Source organism: Acomys russatus, chromosome 12 (genome assembly GCF_903995435.1).
Source record: "Acomys russatus chromosome 12, mAcoRus1.1, whole genome shotgun sequence".
Lineage (NCBI taxonomy): Eukaryota > Metazoa > Chordata > Mammalia > Rodentia > Muridae > Acomys > Acomys russatus.
Window position 1 is genome coordinate 11,594,183 of NC_067148.1, and position 26,060 is coordinate 11,620,242.

Sequence of the window (26,060 nt, forward strand, 5' to 3'; positions counted from 1 at the left end):
GGCTTTCTGCCCGGGCAGCGTGCTGCGACAGCAGGGATATGGCGGACTCGCCAGAGGTGGCAGCAGCAGGCGGCTTTTGCTCCGTTTCTCCGCCGCCGCCGAACTGGTTTCCCGCCGGCCTCCTTTCGGTACTGCACAGCCAGTCGAGGTGAAAGGTCACAAACATGGCGCTGGCCGCCCGTCTCCTTCCTCTCCCCCTGCTTTCTCGGCCGCTACCGGGCCAGATCACCCGACTCCGGACTCTTGGTTCCCCCGAGATGAGGCTGCCGCTGACTGAAGTTTGCTGCTTGTGCCGCCGCCGCCTGGGCTCCAGCGCGGCCCCGCTTCCTCGCTGCACTTGGGGCTGGGGACGCCCGGCGCTGCGTTCCTGGGGCCCCCGGCGGCCCCTGCTCGGCCGGTCTGAAGTTCCTCCAGCCCTCGCTTCCTTACCCTCTGGTCCCTGCCGCCGCTACAGCACCGAGGAGCAGCCCCAGCCACGGCAGAAAACCAGAATGATCATTCTGGGATTTTCCAATCCCATCAACTGGGTCCGGACTCGAATTTACGCCTTCCTTATCTGGGCCTATTTCGACAAGGAGTTCAGTATCGCTGAGTTCTCTGAGGGGGCAAAGCAGGTTTGTTCGCTTCCCTAACTGACCTGTCCGCCCCGTGCAGTCAGCTCGTACATGCTCAAGTGTTTAGCATTTGCGATCCAAGTTAAACAACGCTGGTAGTGACCTAGACACCGAATCTTTCTAATAAGCATCTAGGTGTGCTTGCGTGGCCGTCAAGGAGGAGAGATTCAATTAAGAAACTAGGGTGAAGGCCTAAGTTCCAAGCCTGTTTGTTCCTGCTGTTTTAAAGCTATTTAGCCTTTTTGTAGGTCTGGTTTTTCCAGAATTAGAAATTTTCAGAAGGCCGTGCCAGGAACACATAGTAGACACTTCATATGTATTTGTTGAATAAATAGAGTGGAAATAAGATACCATGTCAGGTACAAAGGCAGAGCTTCCTACTAGCTGTTTGACAGAGCCGCATTGCCCCCCATCTCTACGCCTGTATTCCTTCAAGGACTGTGAGAATAGAGTTGGGAATGAACAATTCCACCTTTTCAAAGAGTTTGCTGAGGCTGCTGCTCTGTGAGGTGCCCAGACTGGGGCGCCTGGGGATACCTGGGCTTTGGTGGTCCCTAACTCTGACTTGCCCCCATCTTGCTCTTTCTGAAGGGCAGTGATAGCCCTTAGAATGCTCACTCTTGAGTCCTGAGATGCTTGACAGACGATGTGCATACATGCATTTTTCTAGGGTGAAACGGTATTTTCATGTTTCTTTCAATTCTCTTAGTTTGTCAACCCCTAGCATTTCAGAACTATTGAGTGATACAAAAAGTGGAAGTCATACTTCATTGTCAAATTCATGCTGCTGTAGACCATCAGCATAACACTTTAACAATGTTGCCTGGTATGTGTAATTTTACTCCTGACTTATTCAGATTCTTTCCCAGATTCTAGCCATTTATACCCAAGTCATGGGATGTAATTGTTATAAAGTAGTGTTTTCAACCTCATGTTATCAGTGTCAGTGTTAACTCCTGATCCCTTGAGTCAACTCTTGGCTAATGTATGTGTTTGCACAAAAATAAAAGGAGCACGCTTGAGTGACAATGCCTGCCTCAGAATCATGCTGGGGTGAACTTGCTAGTGTCTTTGTCCTCTATGTTGCTTGTGCATGGAGAGGTAGTTGGTGTGACCCTGCTACCTACTGTGCAGTGCCCATATGTGAGTCCACATCATCTTTCATACATGATACACTAGTTCATGTGTGTGTCCTGAATGGAAATCATCATATAGCATAAAACGGAAAGGGCCCCTGGCCAGTCCTTGTTTAGACATGATGAAGTCAAGTTTTGTGAGGTTCAACTTAGTGTGCTGGTAACCACACTGTTGAAAAGTATGCTGGAGAGATGGCTCAATGACTAAAGAACACAGGCTGCTCTTCCATAGGTCCTAAGTTCGATTCCTAGCACCTACATGGTAGCTCATAACTAGCTAGTTCCAGAGGATCTCAGTCTGTCTTCTGACCTCAGAAGGCACACTGTGCTCATGTGCTATACAGACATACATGCGACCAAAACACAGTGCACTACAGACCGCACTTCCCGGTGGTATGTCTAACTTGCCTTCTTACTACCCTTGTTTCTTAGAGCTTTCTTGTAAAGTTGTTCAGTATTTTCTGTGAAAAAGAGGGCTGTTTCTAGAAGTGTCTTGAGATGGACTTTTCTTGTGTTACTGAGATCTCACCAGGTAGCCTCGTTGTGAATGGTTCCTGCTTTCAAGGGCAGTTTCCTCTGGTATGATCTTGACCACACAAACTAGAGGTGAGGCCTGTGCATAATGGCTATGGTTCCTCTTGTCCGATCACCACTCACACTGCGTGGTGGAACTTACCAAACACACAAGATCCCTGACCCCGAGTACCTCTGTAGTGTTCAGGGAGACCTGAGCACTTTTTGGGGGTGAGGGCATGGACAGGGTTTCTTTTTGTAGCCTTGGCTGTCCTGGACTCACTTTGTAGACAAGGCTGGCCTCCAACTTAGAGATCCACCTGCCTCTGCCTCCCAAGTGCTGGGATTGAAGGTGTGCACCACCATCACCCAGCTGTGCATTTTCTCAAAAGTCATCTGCATTGTATTGTAATTTGCTAGAGCTATTACAGCAGAGGGCCTCAGACTGCATAGCTTGAACAGAGGTGTTGCAATAGCTAGGTATCAGAAGATTTGCTTTCTCTGAGGCCCCTGCACATGTTTATGTGTAGCATCTCTACACATCCCCTCCTGCCACAAAGGTGCCAGTGATACTGGATTAGGACTGACACTGACCACCTCATTTTAATTTTCTCGCTTCTTTAAAGGTGGTGTCTCTACATGGAGTCCTGCTGTAAGGCCCTTGAGTTTAGGGCATCAGCATGAGCCTGGCAGAAAGGCACTTCAACTAATAATAATCTGCAGGGTTCTCTGTCTCACCGGCCTGGGTAGCTTCTTTCTCCTGCCAGTTTTTCAAGTTTCAGCTACTTTAGGGAGCCCTCTGTGGTCCTCCATGATAAGAGTATACAGCTGGTCTGTGTGATTCTTATATCCTTCTGCTCTTATCCTCTAATAAGTCTTGAACCTGTTCCTCAGCCGACTGAAAGCTCCTAAAATGCAAGCGGGATCTGAGTATACCAGCCTTTTTGTCATTGCTGGCTGTGGAGACTTGTGGTTTCTCTTCCTCTCCTTAAAATAAGGCCTCATACTCCAGGCTGAGATTCGCCATTGCAGATTAAAAACTCTCTTTTTTCGCCCACTTTCCTAACCCTAGCTTACATATCCGAGAGAGCTTCCGTCTATGCCCCAGGTCTCCAGGCTTCCAGTGCAGTCTGGACTCCAGGGTGCCTTACTCTCTGCCTGCTGTCTGTCAGGGATAAAGAGGCACATTACAGTCGTTCACATCATCATTTTAAAACACAAGTGAGGCATCCAGGCCAGATGCCACATACTGTCAGGTTCCAGGACCTAAAAACGGATTCATAATTAGTAGTTGGCTCGTTTGCAACTATATCTGTGGCCAACCCAGCTGAGAAAGGTCAATCAACTTAAAAGCAGTCATGCCCAACATTATTGTAATAGTTTTTGATATCATGTCTACAATAAAGTAGACCTTTGCTACACTAACCATTGAAGTCTGAATGTTGTATGGTATTTTATATGGTCTTTTGAGATAACTTTCATCTTTACCCTCGTATTTTTTTCAAAGGCTTTTGCTCATGTATCCAAGTTGCTGTCACAGTGTAAATTCGATCTATTGGAAGAACTTGTAGCCAAAGAGGTAAAGTGTTCCTTTAACTTAAAAAGTGTGTGGGTCTTGCAGCAGAATGATATATGCAGAGTTTCCTTACGCTTTCAAACAGTCTGTGTGCCAGCAGAGAGTGTCTGTCCTTACGGTACTTTGAGTCATAAAAGTTGGCATGGTTCCTGCCGTTTAACGGCATAGATAAGTAAATGTTATGCATTCCAGTTGTTTTTACGTATAATGTTCTACTAGGAGTTACCTCGCTGAATAACTAGATGCCTTTCAGTTTTATTTTTGAGGATTATTAGGTAAGTAAAGTATTTTTAAAATAGGTCTTAAAAAATTCCATGATAAACACCACTTTTTAAAATGCTTTTTAAAACCTGAGTGAGTAGTAAACTGCTGCGTTTCTTTTCCCAACTCAGGTGCTTCAGGTATTAAAAGAAAAGGTCACTTCACTGTCTGATAACCATAAAAATGCACTTGCTGCGGACATAGATGAAATTGTCTACACGTCAACAGGCGACATCTCAATTTACTATGATGAGAAAGGTAACTCTGGCCAAGGCAACTTACATAACCAGTAATTGTTCAAGTGAACCAAAGCAGTGAGTACCATAGGACAGAGCACTTATTATGTCTGTGAGCAATGTTTGTAGCCCTCCACAGCCTGTATCACTTTGCTAGTTTGCAAAATCAACCCAGTATACGTAATAAAAAATGTGCACTTGAAAAGAAAGAAAAAAATACTGTGTTGTATTTGCTGTTTTAAAGATCTAACCCTGATGTAGTTGGTGCCTGGTAGTAGATCTTTGCCTGGTTACTGTTTGTACAGCAGGAAAATCCAAGCTCAGGGACAGTGGTTCAGGCCTTTAATTGCAGCAGAGGCAAGAGGATGTCTGAGTTCAAGGCCAGCCAGTATTACATAAAGAAACCCTATCACAAAAAAAAGAAAAAAAAGAAGAAGAAAAGAAAGAAAGAAGAAAAGAAAGCAAGAGGAAAGAAATTCCTCACATGTTTTGATGAAAATGAGTTGTTGAGGACAGGCTGCTCCCATGTCTTACATAAAAATATTTATGTTTCAGATTTCCTAAAGTGTAAGAAACACTTGGACATGTTATATTTCTAGCTGTGTGTTACACGGAGGGAATAAAATATAAAAGAAAACCAAAGCAGAGAGGATCCGATAAAGACAGATAAGGAAAACGATTACACACTGCCTCGGCGGAGTCAGGCAGCAGTGGTAAAGCTGGCAGGAGCTGGGGGTTGTCTGGTTCTTTTCTAGTGCCTGAATTTTCCAACAGCACACCTGAAAGTCCACTGATGAATCAATCCATCTACAGATTTTTGTATGCACGAATGACAAGGCGGGCACACAGGAAAGGCAGCCTCTGCTTATATCCCTTAAGGCAGCGGCAGCGGAGGACTTCCACTAGCTATTTCACACGCAAGTTCATCTGAACTACTTGGAAGGTGCCGTGGTGATCACTTCTTCTTCCCTAACATTTCACATTCCATCCTCGCTCCACGGCTGTCAGCTGAGCTACATGTGCTTTAGGAGACTTGAGGCAACAGAGTAGAATCGGGTAGAAGAACAAAGGCTTTTCTTCAGAACAGTTGAAGTGGGGGCAAAATTGTAGATGTGGCTCTTTTCCCCCCAACAGGATTTGCTTAAGATTGTTTTAATTTTAGGAAATGGTGTAAGTTGAGAATCACCATGTGGCTCACTCTGTAAAGTGTATGTTCAACACACAGTACATTGGTTACTGGGTTGCAAAGAGGGCAGAAGCCCTAGGAGAATTATCAGGAATGAAAACAGGCATATTAATTCATGTATTTTAAGCTACACTGGAGTGCGCACAAAGTCTGATCTGCAACAAGTTTCTGCTTGTATTTTGTCCCCGTGCTGACAGGTGATTCTGATTGGCTTATGTGTGTGTTTTCTTTCTAAGGAAGGAAGTTCGTTAACATCCTGATGTGCTTTTGGTATCTGACTAGTGCCAACATCCCCAGTGAATCTTTAAGTGGAGCCAGCGTGTTCCAGGTGAAGCTGGGAGATCAGAATGTACAAACTAAGCAACTGCTTAGCGCAAGTTATGAGTAAGTATGACCCTGCATTTAGTTTCCTTTGTCCAGCACATGGAAGGAAGGTGGACTCAACGTATGAAAACTACAGAGAGCTTTAGGAACAAAAGAATTGAAATTTGTTAAGCTATTTATGAAGAAAAAAGTCATAAAGATACATGGAATATGAGATAGGAGAGTTAAAATTTCAAAGTGGTAGTACGTCTGCTGGGCGTGGTAACTCAGACTTTTCATCCTACCCTCAGGAGGGAGAGGCAGGCTGATCTGTGATTCTAAAGCCAACGTGCCTACACAGTGAGTTCCCGAGCTACAGAGACCCTGTTTCAGAAAGGGAAAAAAACAGAAACCCCACATCAGCGGCTTTGAACAGTCATTGCTTTTCCGTGGTTCCCTACCTTGAGTTATGGAAGCTCAACCAGGCCTTCCTCTGCCTCACTTGCCATCAGCAAGGGTCTCAGGGACAAGAGGAATCGTTCCCACAGTGGCACCAGCTGTCATGTGTGGCATCTTGGCCCTCCCTGGCATCTCTTTCTCTAGGACTTTGAGGCTTGGCTTGCAGCCTTAGTTTAACTTGTGACACCATTTGCCTGGTGACTGGATGCCAAGAACTTGGAAACTGATGAGCCCATAAAGAGAACTAAGCAACGTTATTATGCTATAGTTTGCTGACAAAACAGTCATAGGATTTGTAGGGGTTAGTGCGTGTCTAGAGACACCCTAAGTCCCCATTTTGAAGACCAGTTTCTAATCTTTCATGTGCTAATCATTCCAGGTCAGATGCAAGGGAAGGGACACTGCCTGCCCTTAAAGAAATTTACAAGAAACATTTTTATTATTATTTTATTGTTTTGTAATTTTTGGAAAGGTGAGCAGCTAAAACAAGTCAGTGGAGATACACTCTTTAAGAGAATGCTACTGTTATTTTGTTAGTAATATATAAATTTATTTTAAATTAACAAAACAAATGCCAAAAAGTCCTGAGGAGAAAAATATATTGTTTCACTTAGTTATATAAGAACGCATTTTCTTTTCATTTGTCTAAAAGTTTTTTGTTTGTTAGTTTATTGGGAGACAGGGAATCACTATGTATTCTCACTATGACTGTCCAGAACTCACTGTGTAGACCAGACTGATCTGCACTCCCAGTGATCTACCTGCCTCTGTCTCTGATTAAAGTAGTATGCCACCATGCCTGGCCTGAGAAATGTTTTGTTGTTTTGTTTTTATGCTTTGGTTATAATTATCCAAATTTTCCTCTAGATATTAAATACTTGTTTAATTTAAACCTATTAATTGCTTCTTTTAAAAATCTATATCATCAGTACTAAATTTTGTCTCTTAATATTCTTGATAAGACCAAGCTTATTCAAAAATACCAGGCCTTGCTGCTGGGGAGATGGGTCAGTGGTTAAGGGGACATACTGCTCTCACAGAAGATCCCAGAGCCACCTGTGACCCAGCTGTGGGGAGGGCTAATGTCTCTGACCTCTGTGAGCACCCACGTTCACATGCACACTTACACACACACACGCACATGCACATGCACACACACAGACACATCCTTTTTAGAGCCTTATGCTTTAAAGATTAATTTAATATATGGACTGAACCAAGTCCCGCTGTTTTCACTACAGCAGTAACTGATTTGTTAAGCAGACTTTGCTGCATGCATCTAAAGTGCTGATCGTGTTACAGAGTCCAGCTCACTTTTGCTCATATTAAGCATGTGCTTTAGTGAGTATTTAATAACAAGATCAAATTTCTCTTGAGGGCTAGTGCTGTTGAGTGTAGGTCAAAGCATTGAAAGTGCCATAGGTAAGAGCGTACTGTAGTATTTACGGTATTGTTCTGATTGAAGAGCAAACATTTTGACTACCATAACCATTGAATAATTCTTGTTAAGACTCTTTCTAATTTATGCTTGTCACTTCTAGTTATCTGAGTATATTTGTATGATGGAAAATCAAATACTTATAATGTTTTTCCTAGATTTCAGAGGGAATTTACTCAAGGAGTAAAACCTGACTGGACTATTGCACGGATTGAACACTCAAAGTTACTAGAATAATCTTTCTTGGAAAGGAATCAGGTGTGAACTGTTAATAATTGCTGTGAAAAACTAAGGAAGAAAAGTTTCTGGATGATTTGATTTTCATTCAATTAAGTCTGTGGATTACTTTTGTATTATTTGGAAATATTCCTTGCAGTATATTGACGTGGTACAATAAAGCATTTTCCACAGATTGCTAGTGTTCTTTAAAGGAGGTCAAAGTAAAATACGAAATACAACACCACAATAGTGCCAATGTTTAATGTCACTCTAGCGCTACATATGTATATATGTAAAGCACAGAACACAGCACCACATTGGTGTCCTGCATAGTGTCATTCTAATGTTACATATGTATATATGTCACAGACTCGTTTTATAGATGTGAATTATTGAAACTACTATATATCTCTGAACTAATGATCCAGGTTTCTGTAAGATTTCTTTTACAAGCCACTGAGCCTAGAGCATTTTAATCACTGTCCAGATAGGAAGGACTGGGTAGATCTACAGCCGCTTGATCTTTGTAGGCCATCCATGTTTATTCACTGTCCACAACAGCAAAGAAATGGAGCCAGCCTGGATGTCCATCGACAGTTGAATACATGCAGAAAATGTGGCACATACGTACAGTGAGATTTTCTTTGGCTGTAAAGAAATGACATTTGAAGAAAAGGAATGGAATTGCAGATCATGGTGTTGAGTGAAATAAGTCAGACTCGCAGTGTTTTATATTGCAGAGTCTAGATTTAAATGTGTGTGTGTTGGGCTAGGCCATGAAAATAGAAAGGGTACTGAAAGGGGAAGAGGATAACAGACCCCGTGTGATGTGAAACTGAAAGGGAAGTTTAAGTTGGGGAGAAGGGCTGGGGAGGGCCTAGGGTAGGGAGACGCGGGGGGGGGGGGGGACATGAGTATGAATAAAGTGCCGTGATGTGTATGTGTGAGAACGCCTAATGGAACTAAGCACTTGATGTCTCAAATTAATTTTAAAAAGCCAACTTGACCATAGGAAAACACAATGAATCAGGAATGGGACAGTGGTTCAGTCAACTGTGTGAAGATGGTCATCTTCCTAAATGTTGGTCAGGGAGACAAAAACAGAATGTTAAGAGAAAAAAAAAAATGGTAGAAGAACATCATGATGGACCCAGGGGTTCTGCTCAAACTACTGCACCAAGGACAATACATGCAGTAAACATCGAACCCCTACTCAAATCTACCCAATGGACAGGTCATTCTCCACAGTTGAGTAGAGAGCGGAGACTGACTCTGACACGAACTCTGGTGCCCTGTATTTGACCACTTCCCCTTAGGGGGAGGCCTGGTGGCACTCAGAGGAAGGATAGCAGGATGAGACTTGATACCTGTGGCCATATAGTGGGGGAGGAGGTCCCCCTAGGTCACAGACATTATAATCTCAAAAGTAAAAGAAAAAAGTAATTTTAAAAACATGTTGTCTCACTTGTTGAATTTCGTGGTTCTGTTGGTATAAAGTTTTCACCAATTAGAAAAACTTTTACCTTTTTTTGTTTTTTAAATTTATTCAGGTTACATCTCAATTGTTATCCCATCCCTTGTAGCCTTCCGTTCCTCCCTCCCTCCTGCTTTCATCCTATTCCCCTCCCCTAGGTCATTTCTCCCTTTCCTTTCCCCCTTTCAACTCTCCAATATACAACTCCTTGCTCTCTTTCAAATCCATGGCCTTTTTTTTTTTTTTTTTTCATTGATTGCTGTTAAATGCAGTCTGTAGAATGTTACTTGTTTTCAGGACTGGCCATTTGCTATTAGACAATCGGTTGGTATGCTGTTCCCTGGGAGATTCTTTTCTCCCACTCAGCGTTTTTTAGTTGCCTGTATACATCATGTAGGGGATAGTGTAAAAAATCTCATATGGATAGGATAATGAGATTAGCCGGAAGCCAGGCAGTATTGCAGTAACATCTGGAATGCAAGAGCTGGGGGCTGGGGAGTGGGTATCCACACATAGAAACCAAGGTAGAGGCACCTACATGATGCTTTGCTCAAATAAGTGGGAAACAGTGGCTAACATCTTTGAACACTGACACAGAGTACCAAGCGGGGACAGAAGGCTCTCCGAGGGAAGCTATAGACAAGTGTTACTGATACGTGTCAGACTTGCTAAGGACCATTGCACAAAATACAGTTCAGAAACTGAACCACACGTACCAGGACAACTGATTTTTACAAAAACAGCAAAGTAATTTAACAAGGAAAAGACTCCAGCAAATGGAACAGTTGATGTTCATACAGGAAAGGGCTTAAGCTCTTTTCTCACACAATCTTGGTGTAAAGTTCAGATTGAAATATTGGATGATAGATTTAAAAAGCCAAAAGTAGACATTCTAGGAAGAAACAAAATTTTGTTGTCTTGGGATATTCAGATATTTTGTGGCGGTAAACATAACCAGAAAAGAAATTCTTAACCTGAGATTTAATAAAGTTGAGATTGCTCTCTGAAAGACAGCAATAAGAACTGAAACGCAGTTCACAGGATGTGAGGAAATGCTTACAAGATACATCTGTCTCACAAAGCCTTAACCAGGATGCATAAAGAACCCTTACAGTTCAGTAATGAAATGCTAAACAGTGTGACAGACACGGAACAGAAGATTGGAAGTAAATTACTTTACAGCAGTTGGGGCGGCACAGAGTCGTTGGGAAGAGAAATAAGGCACAGCCCACTACAGACTCACCAGGTTAGTGTGTGGCCACTGCACTTTGGTCCTGTTAGGCACAGCCCACTACAGACTCACCAGGTTAGCATGTGACCACTGCACTTCAGTCCTTCTCTTGATTGCAGTCGCCACACTGGCTAAGTCCTCTGGCTTTATTTTTGGGTCATTTCTGCAGGTACAAGTGGCTGCCTCCAGTGATGCCTTCTTAAAGGACTACTGTCAGACCCAGGAGCACCAGGTGCTGGTCTGATCCTCTACAAGCCACCATGCAGTTGGGATTCCACCCCAATGACCTCATTCAAGACCCTACCTCCAAATGCTAAGGGTTAAATTCCACTCTTTGTAAGTTACAGTAGGGATCAGGTTGCCATGCATACAACCCACAGGAGCATTCAAACTATGTGCCAACCAGCAAAACTGCTGATACGAACTGTTGAAGACACGGAGTGCCCGGAGTTCTTGTACATTGCCGATAAGAAGGCAAAAACAGTGCAGGCACTTTGAAAGAATGTTTGGCAGCTTCCCGGACTCTCCCTCTGAAATTGTAAACCAAAATAAACTCTCATGAGTCTCTGTGGGGCATGGTGTTTAATTACAACAACAAAAAGTAACGCAGGGTCACTCAATTCTATCTTCAGACATTTACCCAAGAAGAGTGAAAGAAAATTCTCCTCTGTGTAATGATCTGTACATGGATACAGCAGAGTTTTGGTTGCCGCCCACCTTAGCGCCTTCAGGCGGGAAAGGCCTGAAGTGTACAACAAATGGGGAGCCAAGCCAAAGGACTGCGTGCTCAGCTGCACTGTGTGTTTCTGAGGAGCTTTAGCAGCGATAGCCTCTAAATGACAACTCAGTGGGTGCCCCTAGATTATCAAATCAGAGCACGGGGATGTAAGTGGGGAGTTTTGATTGCTGGGGTCTCCAAAGGAGGTTTGGGGATGTAATAAGAATGGTGTATCTCAGCTAGTGGTAGTTACAACATATCTTTATACAATTATGATTCAAGTCAGCTTGAAATGGGAGGATTGTGCTATATTATTTTGTGTTCATTATAACTAAATAAAGTTCATGGTAAGAAAATATTTTTTAGAAAAATAAGATAAAGTGATTCTATTTTTGTAAAGTATCAAAAACCTAATCTATATTCCCTCTATATTTAGATTTAATGTTCATGTAATTTCCTTTAATACATCATAGACGGGGTACACCCAGATGAAATGGAAAAGATAATAGCTAAGGTGGATAGGACTAAAAATTGCAGCCAATTATCACTTGCTATCAAGTTTCAGGATGCATCATCCCTAGAGGTTTTCCAATGGATGAGGAAAGTGAGTTGCAGTCAGGGATTTCTGTTTGTCAGTTATACACTTCAGTAAAGCTGGAGGCAGGGCTGGGGGAGTGCTACGGGCCAGATCATGCATGGTCTTGCGATTTCAAGGAAATTAAATCTCCTTTAGGACCAAAAAAACTCTTGGGGTGTAGAAAATCAGGTTAGCCTGGGAAATGGTCTTGTGTGAGAAAAACACCATAAAAGGTACCTAGAATAACATTCAAAAGACAAAGAAGCCAACTTGAGACCGCCGCTGCTAGGTAACGTGGGCAGCAGGGAGACCAGGGCCTCTTAGATAGCGATGCAACAGTTTCTGAAAGCCGCTAGTTTCTTCCGCGTACAAGAACATGCATTTTATAACTGGGGGAGTCTTTAGTCACTCAACTAATTTCATTATAAAGATTGGTCAGGGTTAAGAAGCCCTTGTGGTGGTGATATTGTGAACTTGACAGGATGGTGGAGCACAGGAAGTTTCTAGATTGGATACTGAAGGTGAGAAGACATTGTTCCCTGGGCTGGGGTCCTAGATTGAGTACCACGGAAAGGAGATGGGCACTCCGCTTCCGTACTGCAGATACAACGTAACCAGGAGCTGCCCCGCCATGATAATGTCCTTGAACTGTGAGCCCAAAAAAAAAAAAAAAAAAAAACCCTTTCTCCCTTCAGTTGCTTTTGTCAGGATACCTTGTCACAGCCACCGGTATTAGCGTGAGAGCTTGAAGCAGCTGGTCATGTTACAAACACAGTAAAGAGGCCACAAGCAACGGATACCTGTGTTCAGCTCACTTCCTTCTCATTCAGCCCAGGACCTAAGCCCAGGGAGTAGACCTGCCCACTTTTAGCGTGGGAATTTCCACCTTAATGACTTACCAACATTGATCCCCCAGAGGCTTGTCTCCAAGGAGATTCCACGTCCTCTCAAACTGATAACCACCACACATAACAAACCCATGGCATAGAAGCCTAAGACAGTATATTGACTCTACCCATCTGTTAGGAGCCTGGACTAATTTGACTTGGCAACGGTTTTCATTTTCTTCATTTTTGATTCATTTTGCATCAGCCAGGGTCACTTGTGGTTCTGCTTTATCCTTTTATGGGTGGTTGTTGTTGTTGTTGTTGCTGTTGTTGTGTTGTTGTCATTAAGCGTTGTCAGGCACTATCTAGAGTAGCTTTGGCCCTGTGGAATTTGGTCTCTTTACTAGCTTGGGTAAGAATGGCTCCCATAGGTCCATGCGTTTGAACGCTTCGTCCCAGCTGGTAGAATTGTTTGGGAGGAGTTAGATGTGGCCTTGGGGTAGGCTACAAGATCTCAAAAGTTCATATCATTCCCAATTTGCTCTCTGCCTCCTGCTTCTGGACCGGACGAAAGCATTCATCTACTGCTCCAGCTCCATGGCTGCTGCCATGCTCCCGACATGGCGGTCATGGACTCTAATCCTCTGGAACCATGGCCCCCGAATTAACTTTCTTCTGTAAGTTGCCTTGGTCATCATGTTTTATCACATAAATACAACAGTAACTAAGATGGTCTCATATTTTTAAAATAGCATATGGGGTCTCTATTATAATCCCCAGCTGATCAAATAAGGCAGGCTGCAGTAGGAGGTTTTTCCTCCCTAGACCTTAAGCTCCCGGAATAATAACTCATGAGACTCGAAATATTATTTACAAATATGTAGGCCATATAGCTAGGCTCTTCTCTGACTAGTTCATTACTTAAACTAATCCATTTATACTTACTTATGTTCTGCCATGTGGCTGGTTACCTGGGCTCAGGTACCCTGTCCCCATCCTCTTCCCATCTTGCTGGCTGAATCTCTTGCACTTGTCTCTATCCCAGAATCCCTCTGCCTGCCGGATGTTCCACCTCCTCTTTCCTGACTATGCTATAGGCCACCACATTTATTATCCACAGGTGCTATACCCATACAATACACAAGATATTCCTTCTACAACAGACTATGCTAACTAGAGGAGACTGTGATCAAATTCCCAGGACAATAGGATTTCTCACAGTTGGTTACTGCCTGACTTCAAGAGAATCTTGTTAAATACCTTAATTCTGAATACTTAGACCTGTATTTTCCAAGAAAGGATGATATCCTGTATAGCATAAGAAAAGTAATAATTCCATATTATGTAATACTTAAGCCACTTAAAATTATACTATCTTTAAAATGACTTACAATGTCCTTTTAGATCTTTTAACAAATTTAGATTATTCTTTTTTTTTCTTTGTAATTAGGAGGAATCTGGGGTTGTAGGCCTACAGATTTCTCCACTTCCCGAATGACTGCACATGATCATTTTATTATGAAACCATTTCTGTTACTTGGAAGTTGGAACTAAAGCTAACTCGATTAGGTGCTACATTTTAAAAATTGGCAAGAATATATGTAACGTGTGCACCTTACGCTAGATTAAGTTAAGTTAAGCTATGGAATTCATTATCCCATCTCTGAGGTGCTAACAATGAGAATCCTTAATTGGGAAAGCCAGTTTTCTCGTTTGCAGTTGACAATAGGCGTATAAATAGCAGTTCGATATATTTTTAGGTACTCCACTCACAAGCGACGGACCATAAAGCTGTGGTGGGAAATTAACATCCACATGCTATCACGACACAGCCGCATCCAATGCCTGCTCCTCAGGCCTGTGGCTCCTCCTCTCATTGAAAACAATGAGGCTTTACAGGTGTGTTCCCATGATCGCTCTCGCGTTACCTGGTTCCCGTCTGTGGCCTCAGTGTGCGCAGTGGTGTTTTTATAAGGAGGAGGGAAAAGGGTCAGGGTGGAAGACCGTGCGATGACCCAGGCACAGGCTAGAAAGGCGTGAGACGTTGAGAGTCGAGGGAAAGGAAGAACAAGGTCCCCGGAGCCTCATGAAGGAAGCAGCGTGCTAAGCGGGTTTGAACTTGTGGCCTCCAGAGCTGCAAAAAGAGAGGTTTATGTCCTGATAAATGACCACACTGGGAGAGTCTGTTACCTCAGTAGCGAGAAATCAATATACAAGATCAGTGTGCAGTTACTGTTCGCAAAATAATGATTCATTAATTCTACACTCTTTTCTACAGTCTTCTTTTTAAATGGCCCTATTTTGATTTTTTTCACTATTGCTAAAACTTTTGAAGGTTTTAAGTAAATGTAGTATTAATTATAGTCATTCATGTGGATGCTTATGTATTTCCTAGCTCTCCAGTGGGAGCTGGGACCTATCTGTACACAAATTAAAAGGTTGATGTGACCTGGCATTGTGTTTGCTTGCTTTTGAGTAGTACTGTGTTTTCTGGCATTAAAACAAACCAACAAACAAACAAAACAAAACAAAAAAAAACCCACATCCTAGTTTTTTTTTTTGGTCACGGACCTGGAATAGGTGATTTCCCTAATGCGCCCTGGCTTCTTTTCAATGGGATAAAATTTTCAATCATTTAAATGTGTAAGAGATTGCTCCCCTGGAGAGGACAAGGTGGACAGCCTGACGTTACTTCTGTTAACTATATTTAGAACAATCCCTCCCACATGGCTCCCTGAACGCTAACTCTGACTTTATCATCCCACGGTCTATAACAATGCCACCCGATGTCTTCCCAGGCCCTGCAGGTAGAACAAAGGAGACGGAAGCTGAGGGCACATTGTAGCTCTTTCTTCTCCAGAACTTTCTAATTCAGGAGACATTCCTCTTACTCTTCCTTTGATGTCCTAGCAAGCTGGATGAAATATTTTTTAAACTAAGTACAATCCCTTTCTCAGGAAGTATATGGTGTTGGATATGTGACCTTGCTTTTATGATTGGTAATAAATGTCATTTATTCCAAATAACCACATGGTGGAGCTAACTGTGCATAGAATCCAAACGTCCTCAGTGTGGGCACTAAGCTTGGTAGGCTCTGGAGTCACTGAAGGCGGGGAGCCTTGCTTTGCTTATTGCCATACTTTTGTAGCAAAGATGTAACAAATTGTTCCATTAAAATGAAAGTTAAAGTCACGTTAAAAGATTGACATGAGGCAAAGTCGAGGAGGCTTTTTCACATTTCTGTGGCCTTGGCTGGAAATAAAGCCTACAACGTTCTGTCTCTCTCACTGCCCATCATCTCAGAAGGCTGTTTTCGGATTCTAAAGTACATCAGGACAGTACACAGACAATGATAACAACCCTAAAGCAACAGATCAAAGCAAAAGTAAATCTTTATTTGGGGCCCATACTGTCTGTCTGGGAAGCCACCTCTGGCCTGTGTGCAGTGGTGGTTATCTGCCACTGTGATCACAGGCTAATGGACAGTCACTGCACGGCACTGCAGTACACGAAACATACAACATACAACTCTGACAGGTCTCACGTGAGCAGTTACTCTGACTAAAGGACAGCCTGTCAGCCATGCAGTAAGAACAGTTTATCACGTGCCTGGGAAGCCACCACTGCACCAGGGTGGCAGGAGGCTCAGGAACAAAAGGAACTTTCTCATCTGGTAGGTAATGCCAGGACTCGAAAGCTGTGAAGAAAAAGGCCAAAGACAACTTGAATCCCAGGCCTGTTTAGTGAGATATGCCCAGGTCAATAAAACACCCTTAGATTAGGGAGCACAGTGTGATGCCAAAACTGTTCCTATAACACACCACACAATGTCAGTCTGACTATAAATTGTTCACTGTTTTAAAAATAATGATTTTTAAGAACCTGATATGAATGTTTAGTCTTGGTCACTTAATCCCATAATATAGACAGATTGTGAAAATGGCTGGTGTTAATTGTGACTGTGAAACTGAAGCTTTTAAAACTGTCAACTGAAACTGAGACCGGGGCCTCACTCCTGGAACGTGGGAGGCTGAGGCGCAGCATTGCTATGACTTCTTCAAGGGCAGCCTGGACTACATTATGAATTTGAGGCCAGTCAGGGTTATACAGCAAAACCTGATCTCAAAACACTACCACACACACACATACACACACACACACCACACACATATATTACACCACACCACACACACACACACACACCACACACATATATTACACCACACCACACACACACACACACACCACACACACACACCACACACACACACACACACACACACACCACACACATATATTACACCACACACACACACACATACACTACACCATATACCACATACACCACACACACACACACACCACACACACCACACACACACATACACACACACACACACACACACACACCACACACACACACACATACACACACACACCACACACACACACACATACACACACACACCACACACACACACACTACACCACACACACACCACACATACACACACACATCACACACACACTACACCACACACACCACACACACACACACACACTACACACACACATACACACACACCACACACACATGCACACACACTACACCACACCACACACCGCACACCACACCACACACACGCACACTACACTACACCACACACACCCCCACACACAGATACTACACCACACCACACATACACACCCACTATACACACACACCACACACACCACACACACACACTACACCACACCACACATACACACACTACACACACACACCACACACACACACACTACACCACACCACACACACATACACACACTCCACACACACACACACATACACACACACACACTACACCACACCACACACCGCACACCACACCACACACACACACCGCACCACACCACACACCACACACACACACGCACACACACGTGCACACACGTGCACAGACACACACAAAATGGTGACTTAAGTAAGATAGACGTCATTCTCTGATACAAGAGCAAGTCCCAAGCAGAGATGCATTGGGCTGGTGTACCAAATCCACAAAGTCACCGCCGTCTTTCTGTCTTTCTTAGGGAAGGACCCTGTCCTCATAGCACACAGTGGCAGACAGAGCTTCATAGTCCAGGAAGTTGAACCAAGGCAAGGAAAGAAAGGCTAAAGGGCCTATGTGCCAGCTGTCCACGCGGGACTGTGTTCTTTTCCCCTCTTTTTAATGTTCTTATCCCACAACGTCTGAATAGCCCCTTTTAGACCACAGTGTCGATGTGATTTCACCTCAAGCCAGAAGCAACCAAGTCCAAAAACTGACCTTGTCAATCAATTCACAGCTAAGAAAGACATTTCCGATCACTGCCTTTTAAAGAAAAACAACAAACAACCGAAAGGAAAGCAATGAAAAAAAAATCTCTTAAAACAGTTTAAAATGATACCAAGTCCACATATTTTATTTAGCATGGGGTACTTTGAGGTAGGCTTTGCCTTTGCAGCCCTGTCAAGCAGAAGCACTGTCCAATGGAAGCCAGCACATGAGGCCATGTTGGATCTATCTTGGACTTTTCCTCTCCCTCTTCCTGGGCCTCAATCCTAGTTGGATCCCTACCGAGCTCCTTGGCTGGAACTGTGTTCTCCTTGCTGTGCCCTTTGTCCAGGTCATCCAGGGCTGGTCACATCCTGTCATTCCACCTCCTCTGAGAAGACTTTCCTGGCCACCAAAGACAAAGCAATCTCCGCCAGTCATTGCACCCTAGCATGTTCGGGAACTTTCCATCTATTGGTCATTATTATCCACCTGTCCCTGTCTGCTGCGCACCCCTTAGAGTTTCCCTTCAGCACCTCATTGTACGTGTTCTACCTAACTGTGTTCCATGCAGGACAGGGTTACTGACATTTGAGAATACGTAATTCTTTCCTGGGAGCTGTGGGGAGTCCTGTCCTGAGCTCTGTATAATATTTAACACTGTCCTAGCCTTTGACCCTTAGACACCTTTCTAGTGACAACCAAAACGTCCAGACAGTGCTAAACATGAAGAAGCCCTCATCTGAACAGTTAGCTGCTATGGTGGCTGCTAGTGTGAGAAAGACTTTGTTTTCTATCAGAGTTGGTCAGCCCCAACAAGGCCCCATGTTTCCTCAACACCCCTCCCCCCTTCCTCTTTGCAGCACTATGCCTGGCTGGGAAGAAGAGAGAGAAAAGTATTGGCTCAGGACACCCCAAGACCAAGTTCTCAACCCAAAGGAAGTTGATTTCTCCTGGAGGACAGAGGGCAGGGATAAGTGACAAAGACAGGAGATAAGGGACAAAGGAGAAGGGACAGAAACAAAGGAGAGGGTTAAGGAGCATCTGTGTGGGATCACAGAGGACTGACTCTGGATAGAGAGGCAAATGGAAGCTTATAAAGGTAAAATGGGAAACCCCATGTTAGGATGAGGTGTTTAATTTTAATTGGGCGTGTTAATTAGGCAAGCCAAAGGGGGCTTTTGATTACTGGACATCAATACTTTGATAGCTGCACCTTGGTGGTCAGCCTCGGGATGTGGCCTAACAGACCTTGGTGGCTAGCTTTAGGAATGTAATCTAATGGCTCTAGCAAGGCAGAGAGGGTAGAGGAGAGGGGCACGGCCTGCCAGAGCCATGCCGGCCACTCTCAAGGTGGCCAGAAGCTTCAGTGAAGCCCAGCCCTTACCAATGTGCTGAGACAGTCACCACCTACTCCGGGGATAAAGACAAAAGCCGGGCGTGGTGGCGCATGCCTGTAAGCCCAGCACTCGGGAGGCAGAGGCAGGCGGATTGCTGTGAGTTCGAGACCATCCTGGTCTACAAAGTGACTCCAGGACAGCCAAGGCTAACACAGAGAGACCTTGTCTCGAAAAACCAAAATAAATAAATAAATAAATAAAAATAAATAAATAAATAAAATTACTTTGCTGAATGACTCTGCTTTATCCATGTGTCCCTTTGAGTGGCATAGAGATTACTCTTTTTTCAACACTAGAAGCAAAATTGTCTTACAATAAATAGTAGCCGTTTACCGAGCGCCTACCGTCAAGCACCCTTCCAGAGGAGTCATTGTCCTCTTCGCTTTGGGGATGGGAAAGGGGGGGGGGGCATGGAACGATTTACAAACTTATGTAGGTTTAGGCCACTGGTAAAGTTTGGGATTTGAATCAGGCTACAGGCTGCAGGCAGAACATTCCTATTAAGGAGTGGGCACTGCTGTGTGAATCTTTGCCTACCTACCCATTAGCGCAGAAACTGGGAAGCAAGCAGGTTCCCCAATGCAGGCATGTATTCCACATGATGGTGTGGACTTGCCTTCCTAAGCCTTGGTTATCCCTCTCAGTCCTCATCATAACAGTAACACCCAGGGCTGTGTTAGGAATTAAACACCAACAGCACATGTGAAAATACTTAGCTGGTGGTGTCTGGCACACGGCTAGTTCTAAATTCCTTTTTCTTCCTCTCCATATGGCTCCAAGCGTCAAGCGCTGAAAGCAGGCAGACCCAAAAGACCTTGGTCGGACAAGCCCACTGGGAAATCTAACCTTTAAGCAATCTGTATTTTCACTGTTACTGATCAGAATTGAGGAAAGCGGGCTCCTCAGGGAACAGCCTGCCACGCTGGCATCTTGTCCCTTTTGCTAATGGCCGGCAGTACCAGCCATCAGCGTTTGCCTGCTAAGCCAAAGGGGGCTTTTAAATCTGTACTGATTGGATGCTATGGGGCGGGTTGACAAGTAGCCTCCTGGTCCATTTCTTGATGCGAATCAGTGAATTAATAGCCTGACCCATTGTTTTCGAACACAACCAATTAAGTGAACAGCCTGAATCTTTTGGCCAGCAGGGGGCAGCCTTTGCTAAGATAATGGTTGCCGCTCTTCTACCTGGCGGAAGCCCACCAAAAATTGGGTGCCCGTGAAGTTAATATGGTGCAGCTTTGAAACTGGGGCAGGACACAAATCTCCGCGGATAGAATTCCGAGAACTCGAGTCGGGGAAACCATCATGGTGGTCTGCATACACCTCCAGCTGCAATTTAGAATTTTGATTCGATTGTGAAGGCAGCAGTCACAGACATTTGCAGATCCCACCCCGGATAGCTAGAAATACTGCTTATGCGCCTCATTGCTTTAAAATTTCAGTAGCTGTAGAACCTGCTGCCGCCTCTTGTTATTCAGCCCATTAATAAAGAAGTACACAGAGAACCATATCACAATTCTGTGGGTTTTGTTTTGACATTTTAATAACTACCTTTTGATACCACTGGCTGGCTTTGAATCGTTACGGACTGTTTTAGTTCTTAAGTGTATTTACTTTAAAGCATTCTTCATGAAAAGCAGCCCACAGACCTCACCACTCTGTCTGGCAGCAGGTCCATAATTTTAAAACAGGACCAAGCGCATCCAGCTACAAGGCAACAGAACAGTCTCTGGAGACCGTGAAAGATTTTGTGTGTGTGTGTGTGCTCAGTAATTTTGACTCAACTCTTCTCCTTCTATCTTTACCACAGCAAACTGTTTGCTATGTCGCCTGGCATAATACAGTTTAACCTCAGGGTGAGAGTCTGGTATATTCAGATCATATTACTAACTAAAGCTTTCTTTGTGTCTAGGACGCCTGCCATCCTGGCCCTGGGAAGGAAGAGGTTCGGCTCTTTCAGCTGTTCTGCTTGATTTATTGCCAGGACCCAGGAATCTCCAAAAATCACTGAGCATGACTTCCTTTTCAGCGAGAAGCCCTGAGCACCCTGGCGGTGTTGCCTCTGGAATCTTCTCTTCCTCCCCCCCTTAAATATTCTGAAATACATTCAGTCGAAGAGGAAGACACGTTCTTACACACAGTTTCTTTCCTGTCGTCATGTTTCCTTTCTCCCAAGTAGGAGACGTCACTCTAATTGGACAGAGCCAGCCTGGGGCCAGGGGCAGTGTCCATTTTCCTGAGGGTTGTCATGGAGACCACAGGAACCAAACAAGTCCACTGGAGGAATGTTACCTAACACTTTTTGAACTGTTTTCCCAGCTGGGTCTTCCACTGTCTCCATCCCCCGTTGCTCTCCAGCCTCTCTGATTCCAGCTATAAGCCAACCTGTTTTCTTTTTCTTTTGCATAAACTACGGTGACCAAAGTAACTTAAGGGAGAGCAGGACGGTGGTGGCGCATGCCTTTAATCCCAGCACTTCGGAGGCAGAGGCAGGTGGATCGCTGTGAGTTCGAGGCCAGCCTGGTTGACAAAGTGAGTCCAGGACAGCCAAGGCTACACACAGAGAAACCCTGTCTCAAAAAACAAAACAAAACAACAACAACGTAACTTAAGGGAAAGAGTTTGTTTTGGTTCGCAAGTCCAGAGGGGTAAAAGTCCCTGAGGCAAAGTGGAGCCATGGCACCCAATAAGCAGTAGGCATGGCTGGAGGAGGGACAGGAAGCTGAAAACTCACACACGGAACTGCAACCTTAAGCATCAAGATAGGGAAACCGGAAACTGCCTGAGGCTCAGCGGCATACTTCCTGGAGCAAGACCACACCTCCTAAGCCTCCCCACACAGTGCCACCAGCTGGGGGCTGTGTATTCAAATACCTGGGATGGGGTGGGATGCATTCTCATTCTAACTGCTGCGCCTCCAATTCCCTAAAAAGACATCAACAGAGTCTGGAGTGGCAGAGTAACAAAAAACCCACAGGATACCCTCATATTTACTAAAGACCGGTGGGGAGCAAGTCCTGCATGAGATCGTTTAACCACTGAGTATTGGCAATGCCAGCCAAATCTGGTACCCACCTGGACACTGAGAACCTGATCTCTTTCGGGTCTTTGCGTACGTATCACGTAGAAAGAAGAGCATTCTAAAATAGGGTGAGTCCTGAGTCCAATGGCTGGTGCCCTTTTGAGAAGAGCAGAAGACACATAGAAGGAATATAGGGCAGACGCTGGAGTGATGCTGTCGTGGGCTGAGGAGACCCGGAGTCACCTGAGGTAGCTGTGTTGTCAAAGGGAATAAGGGATTTCCACAGAACCTACTGCTTACCGGCAGGAGGGAAGGGAGAAAGGAGCCTCCTAAACTCCTGTAGCCTCAGGGGTGCCTGGCCTTGCTCTCTTCACTTTCACTCCTGGTCAGGCAGTTGCAAGGATCCACAGCTGTTCAGATGAGCTGCGGAGAGCCTGCTCTCAGGCAAACATTTCGTCTTCAGAGCAAGCGTTCTATTTCCCAGGCGATCGTATCAGGGGCAGTTGTATCAGCCAGAGTGACTGCGCAAAGCGCTCACATAGCCGCGTGCTCGGGATGAGCAGGCCTGCCGCTTTGCTCAGGATCACAATTCTTTCTATTCACTGGGCCATTTCTTTCTTTCTTTCTTTCTTTCTTTTTTTTTTTTTTAAAGATTTGTTTATTTTATTTATTGCGTATGAGTGCTTTATCTACAGAAGAGGGCATCAGATCCCAGTAGAGATGGTTGTGAGCCACCATGTGGTTGCTGGGAATTGAACTCAGGATCTCTGGAAAGAGCAAGCAGTGCTCTTAACCATGGAGCCATCTCTCCAGCCCCATTGAGCCATTTCTAATAAAAGGAAACACTCCTTATATGACGTCATTCCAGTCCTTCTGGCTCAGGTCAGCCCTACTCATCCATACCACATGCCCCGCCCTCGGGTGTCTGGGTTTCAGAGATGCCCCACCACGGTGAACTTCACTCACTGTGGTAACAGTGTCAGAGACTTGATGACGTCATGTCACACAGCAGTGTACCTATCCCCAGCTTGCCAAAAGTTACCTTGTTGAAACGGACAGTAGGCTTTTCATTTGCGGAAAAATATGGGGGGAGGGGAGCCTGGCGGGGAGGCTCCACACCAAGATCACGGTTTGCTATAGCAGTCCCAATCTTGTCACTTTAGGTGAAGCTCAAATAGTTCAGATGGCTGCTCAGGGTCTCACCAGCTGGGTGTCCTCAGGCAAGTTTTTGACATTCCGCTGTGACAATATTAGCTCATCTCAAAGGCTTCTTCTAGACCGAACATTTCAGTTGAACAGGAAATATAATAAAAACGAGAGAAAGCAGAGCAATAAAAAGAAGTGTTATCTTCTTCCAAATTTAATACACAGGGCTATAATTCAATGTGGATATGGCCAGAGAGCTACCTGGCACAAACAAGAAGCAGCAGATTTTCCTAAATGAGGGAGAAAAAAATGAAACAAAGAACCTATTGGTTCCTTTCTTTCCAATTCCTACCTAATGCTTAACTGGAAAATAAGTGATGAGACTAAAAGCCTATGCTGAGCTGGCATTGTATAGTATTTCATATAATATTGTTTTATATTAACTTTGTGCAGCCAGGGCATACAACCATGTAGGAGAGTCTTTCTTTCTAGAGGGTGAGCAGAACATGTGTGCTCTCTCACAGAGTCCCAGCACCTTGCAGGAGAGGCCACCAAGCAACACTAGTCGCCTCGCTTCACTTCTTGGCAGGGAGGAAGCAGTGGGCTGAGAATGTCTAGTGTTGCTGGTCTCTGGGTCCCCACCTGTGCACAGAGGTGTCAGGGGGTGCCCACCTATGGACGGAGGTGACATGGGGTGCCCACCTGTGGATGGAGGTGACATGGGGTGCCCACCTGTGGACAGAGGTGACAGGGGGTGCCCACCTGTGGACAGAGATAACATGGGGTGCCCACCTGTGGACAGAGGTGACAGGGGGTGCCCACCTGTGGACAGAGGTGTCAGGGGGTGCCCACCTGTGGACAGAGGTGTCAGGGGGTGCCCACCTGTGGACAGAGGTATCAGGGGGTACCCACCTGTGGACAGAGATGACATGGGGTGCCCACCTGTGGACAGAGGTGACATGGGGTGCCCACCTGTGGACAGAGGTGACATGGGGTGCCCACCTGTGGACAGAGGTGACATGGGGTGCCCACCTGTGGACAGAGGTGACATGGGGTGCCCACCTGTGGACAGAGGTGTCAGGGGGTGCCCACATGTGGACAGAGGTGTCAGGGGGTGCCCACCTGTGGACAGAGGTGACATGGGGTGCCCACCTGTGGACAGAGGTATCAGGGGGTACCCAGCTGTGGACAGAGATAACATGGGGTGCCCACCTGTGGACACAGGTGACAGGGAGCCTCCACCTTATTTCCTTCTGTATTTTATGAATGTAGAATGGTGCCTGGCTTTGGGGCCCTGCATTAGTGTGTGGGCCGCAAGGCTCGGTAATGAGGTGAACATGAGATTGCGGGCCTCAGTCCTGGCCTGTTTTGTGATGGTGATGAATTTCTTAATGGTTTTGTTCCTCACAGGTTTCTGAAAGGGTTAAATCACTTAATATACACACAGAGCCTTTGATCCCTGGCACATGCTAAGTGTGTGTTTGTGCTTGTTTATGGGTATTTATAAGTGATTGTGTGGTTTTTATGTGACTGACAAGTTAGTGAAAGAGTAGGAAATTAACATTTTGCTCTTCACCATGAACAGATTCTACCAAACCACGCACCTGGACACACAGAAGCAATGGGTTTAGGTCGAGCTTCTTTGATACTCTTTCTGACTGTTGTGACCGTGTTCTCAATAATTTGTTTCTCCTATTCTTTCTCCTCCTCTTCTATTTTTTAAATAACTTATTTATTTATTTATGTGGGGGTGGGGAGTGAATCCAAGGCCTCAGATGTGCTACACAAGTACTTTACCATTAAGAAGATATATCTGTAGCCCATCTTTAAAATGTGAATTTGCTATGTGTGGGGGAGGGGTACACACGCACGTGCAAGTGTGAAGCAACCTTAACTGTCTTTCCTCAGGTACCATCCATCCTTCTACTTTTTTGAGACAAAGGCTCTCGCTAGCCTGGAATTCTTGAAGGAGACTAGACTGGCTGGCCAGCAAGCCCCAGGGACCAGGCCCCGGCCCCCGCCCCAGTGCTGGGATGTAAGTCTGTCACCACACCCAGCTTTTGAAAAAGCAGATCCTGGGGATTGAACTCAGGCCTTGATGATAACAGGGCCTTTGTACTGAGCTGTCTTCCCAGCCCCTAGGTTTTTATTTTGAGTTACAGTCTAAGTTACCCAAGCTAGCTTCAAGCTCACTATGCAGTCCAGGCAGACCTTATATTTGTGACTTCCCTGCCTCGGTTTACCTGGTGGCTTGGGAGTACTGGCTTGAGCTGCTGGAACTGGCTTGAATCATCGCTGTCATCTGCAACATCAGTGGAGTTCACACCACAGCTTAACAGCATGGCTCACCAACACACCGTATCAATGTCCCTGGGCTGAGAAAGTAACACAGCTATTTGTCACCTTTGG

At 44.9% G+C, this 26,060-nt stretch overlaps 2 protein-coding genes across 2 annotated transcripts; both read left to right on the plus strand.

The window, feature by feature from the left end:
- The first annotated feature begins 14 nt into the window (after positions 1–14).
- Maip1 (matrix AAA peptidase interacting protein 1) lies at positions 15–8,205 on the plus strand. Its single transcript, XM_051153841.1, has 5 exons — positions 15–614; positions 3,771–3,842; positions 4,232–4,358; positions 5,759–5,906; positions 7,881–8,205. The coding sequence occupies exons 1-5, from the start codon at positions 165–167 to the stop codon at positions 7,957–7,959; spliced, it is 876 nt and encodes a 291-aa protein (XP_051009798.1). The 5' UTR covers positions 15–164; the 3' UTR covers positions 7,960–8,205.
- A 16,135-nt stretch (positions 8,206–24,340) lies between these two features.
- Positions 24,341–25,069, plus strand: LOC127196674 (uncharacterized). Its single transcript, XM_051154524.1, has one exon. It carries the CDS (start codon positions 24,341–24,343, stop codon positions 25,067–25,069), a length of 729 nt encoding a protein of 242 aa, XP_051010481.1.
- The last annotated feature ends 991 nt before the right edge of the window (positions 25,070–26,060 follow it).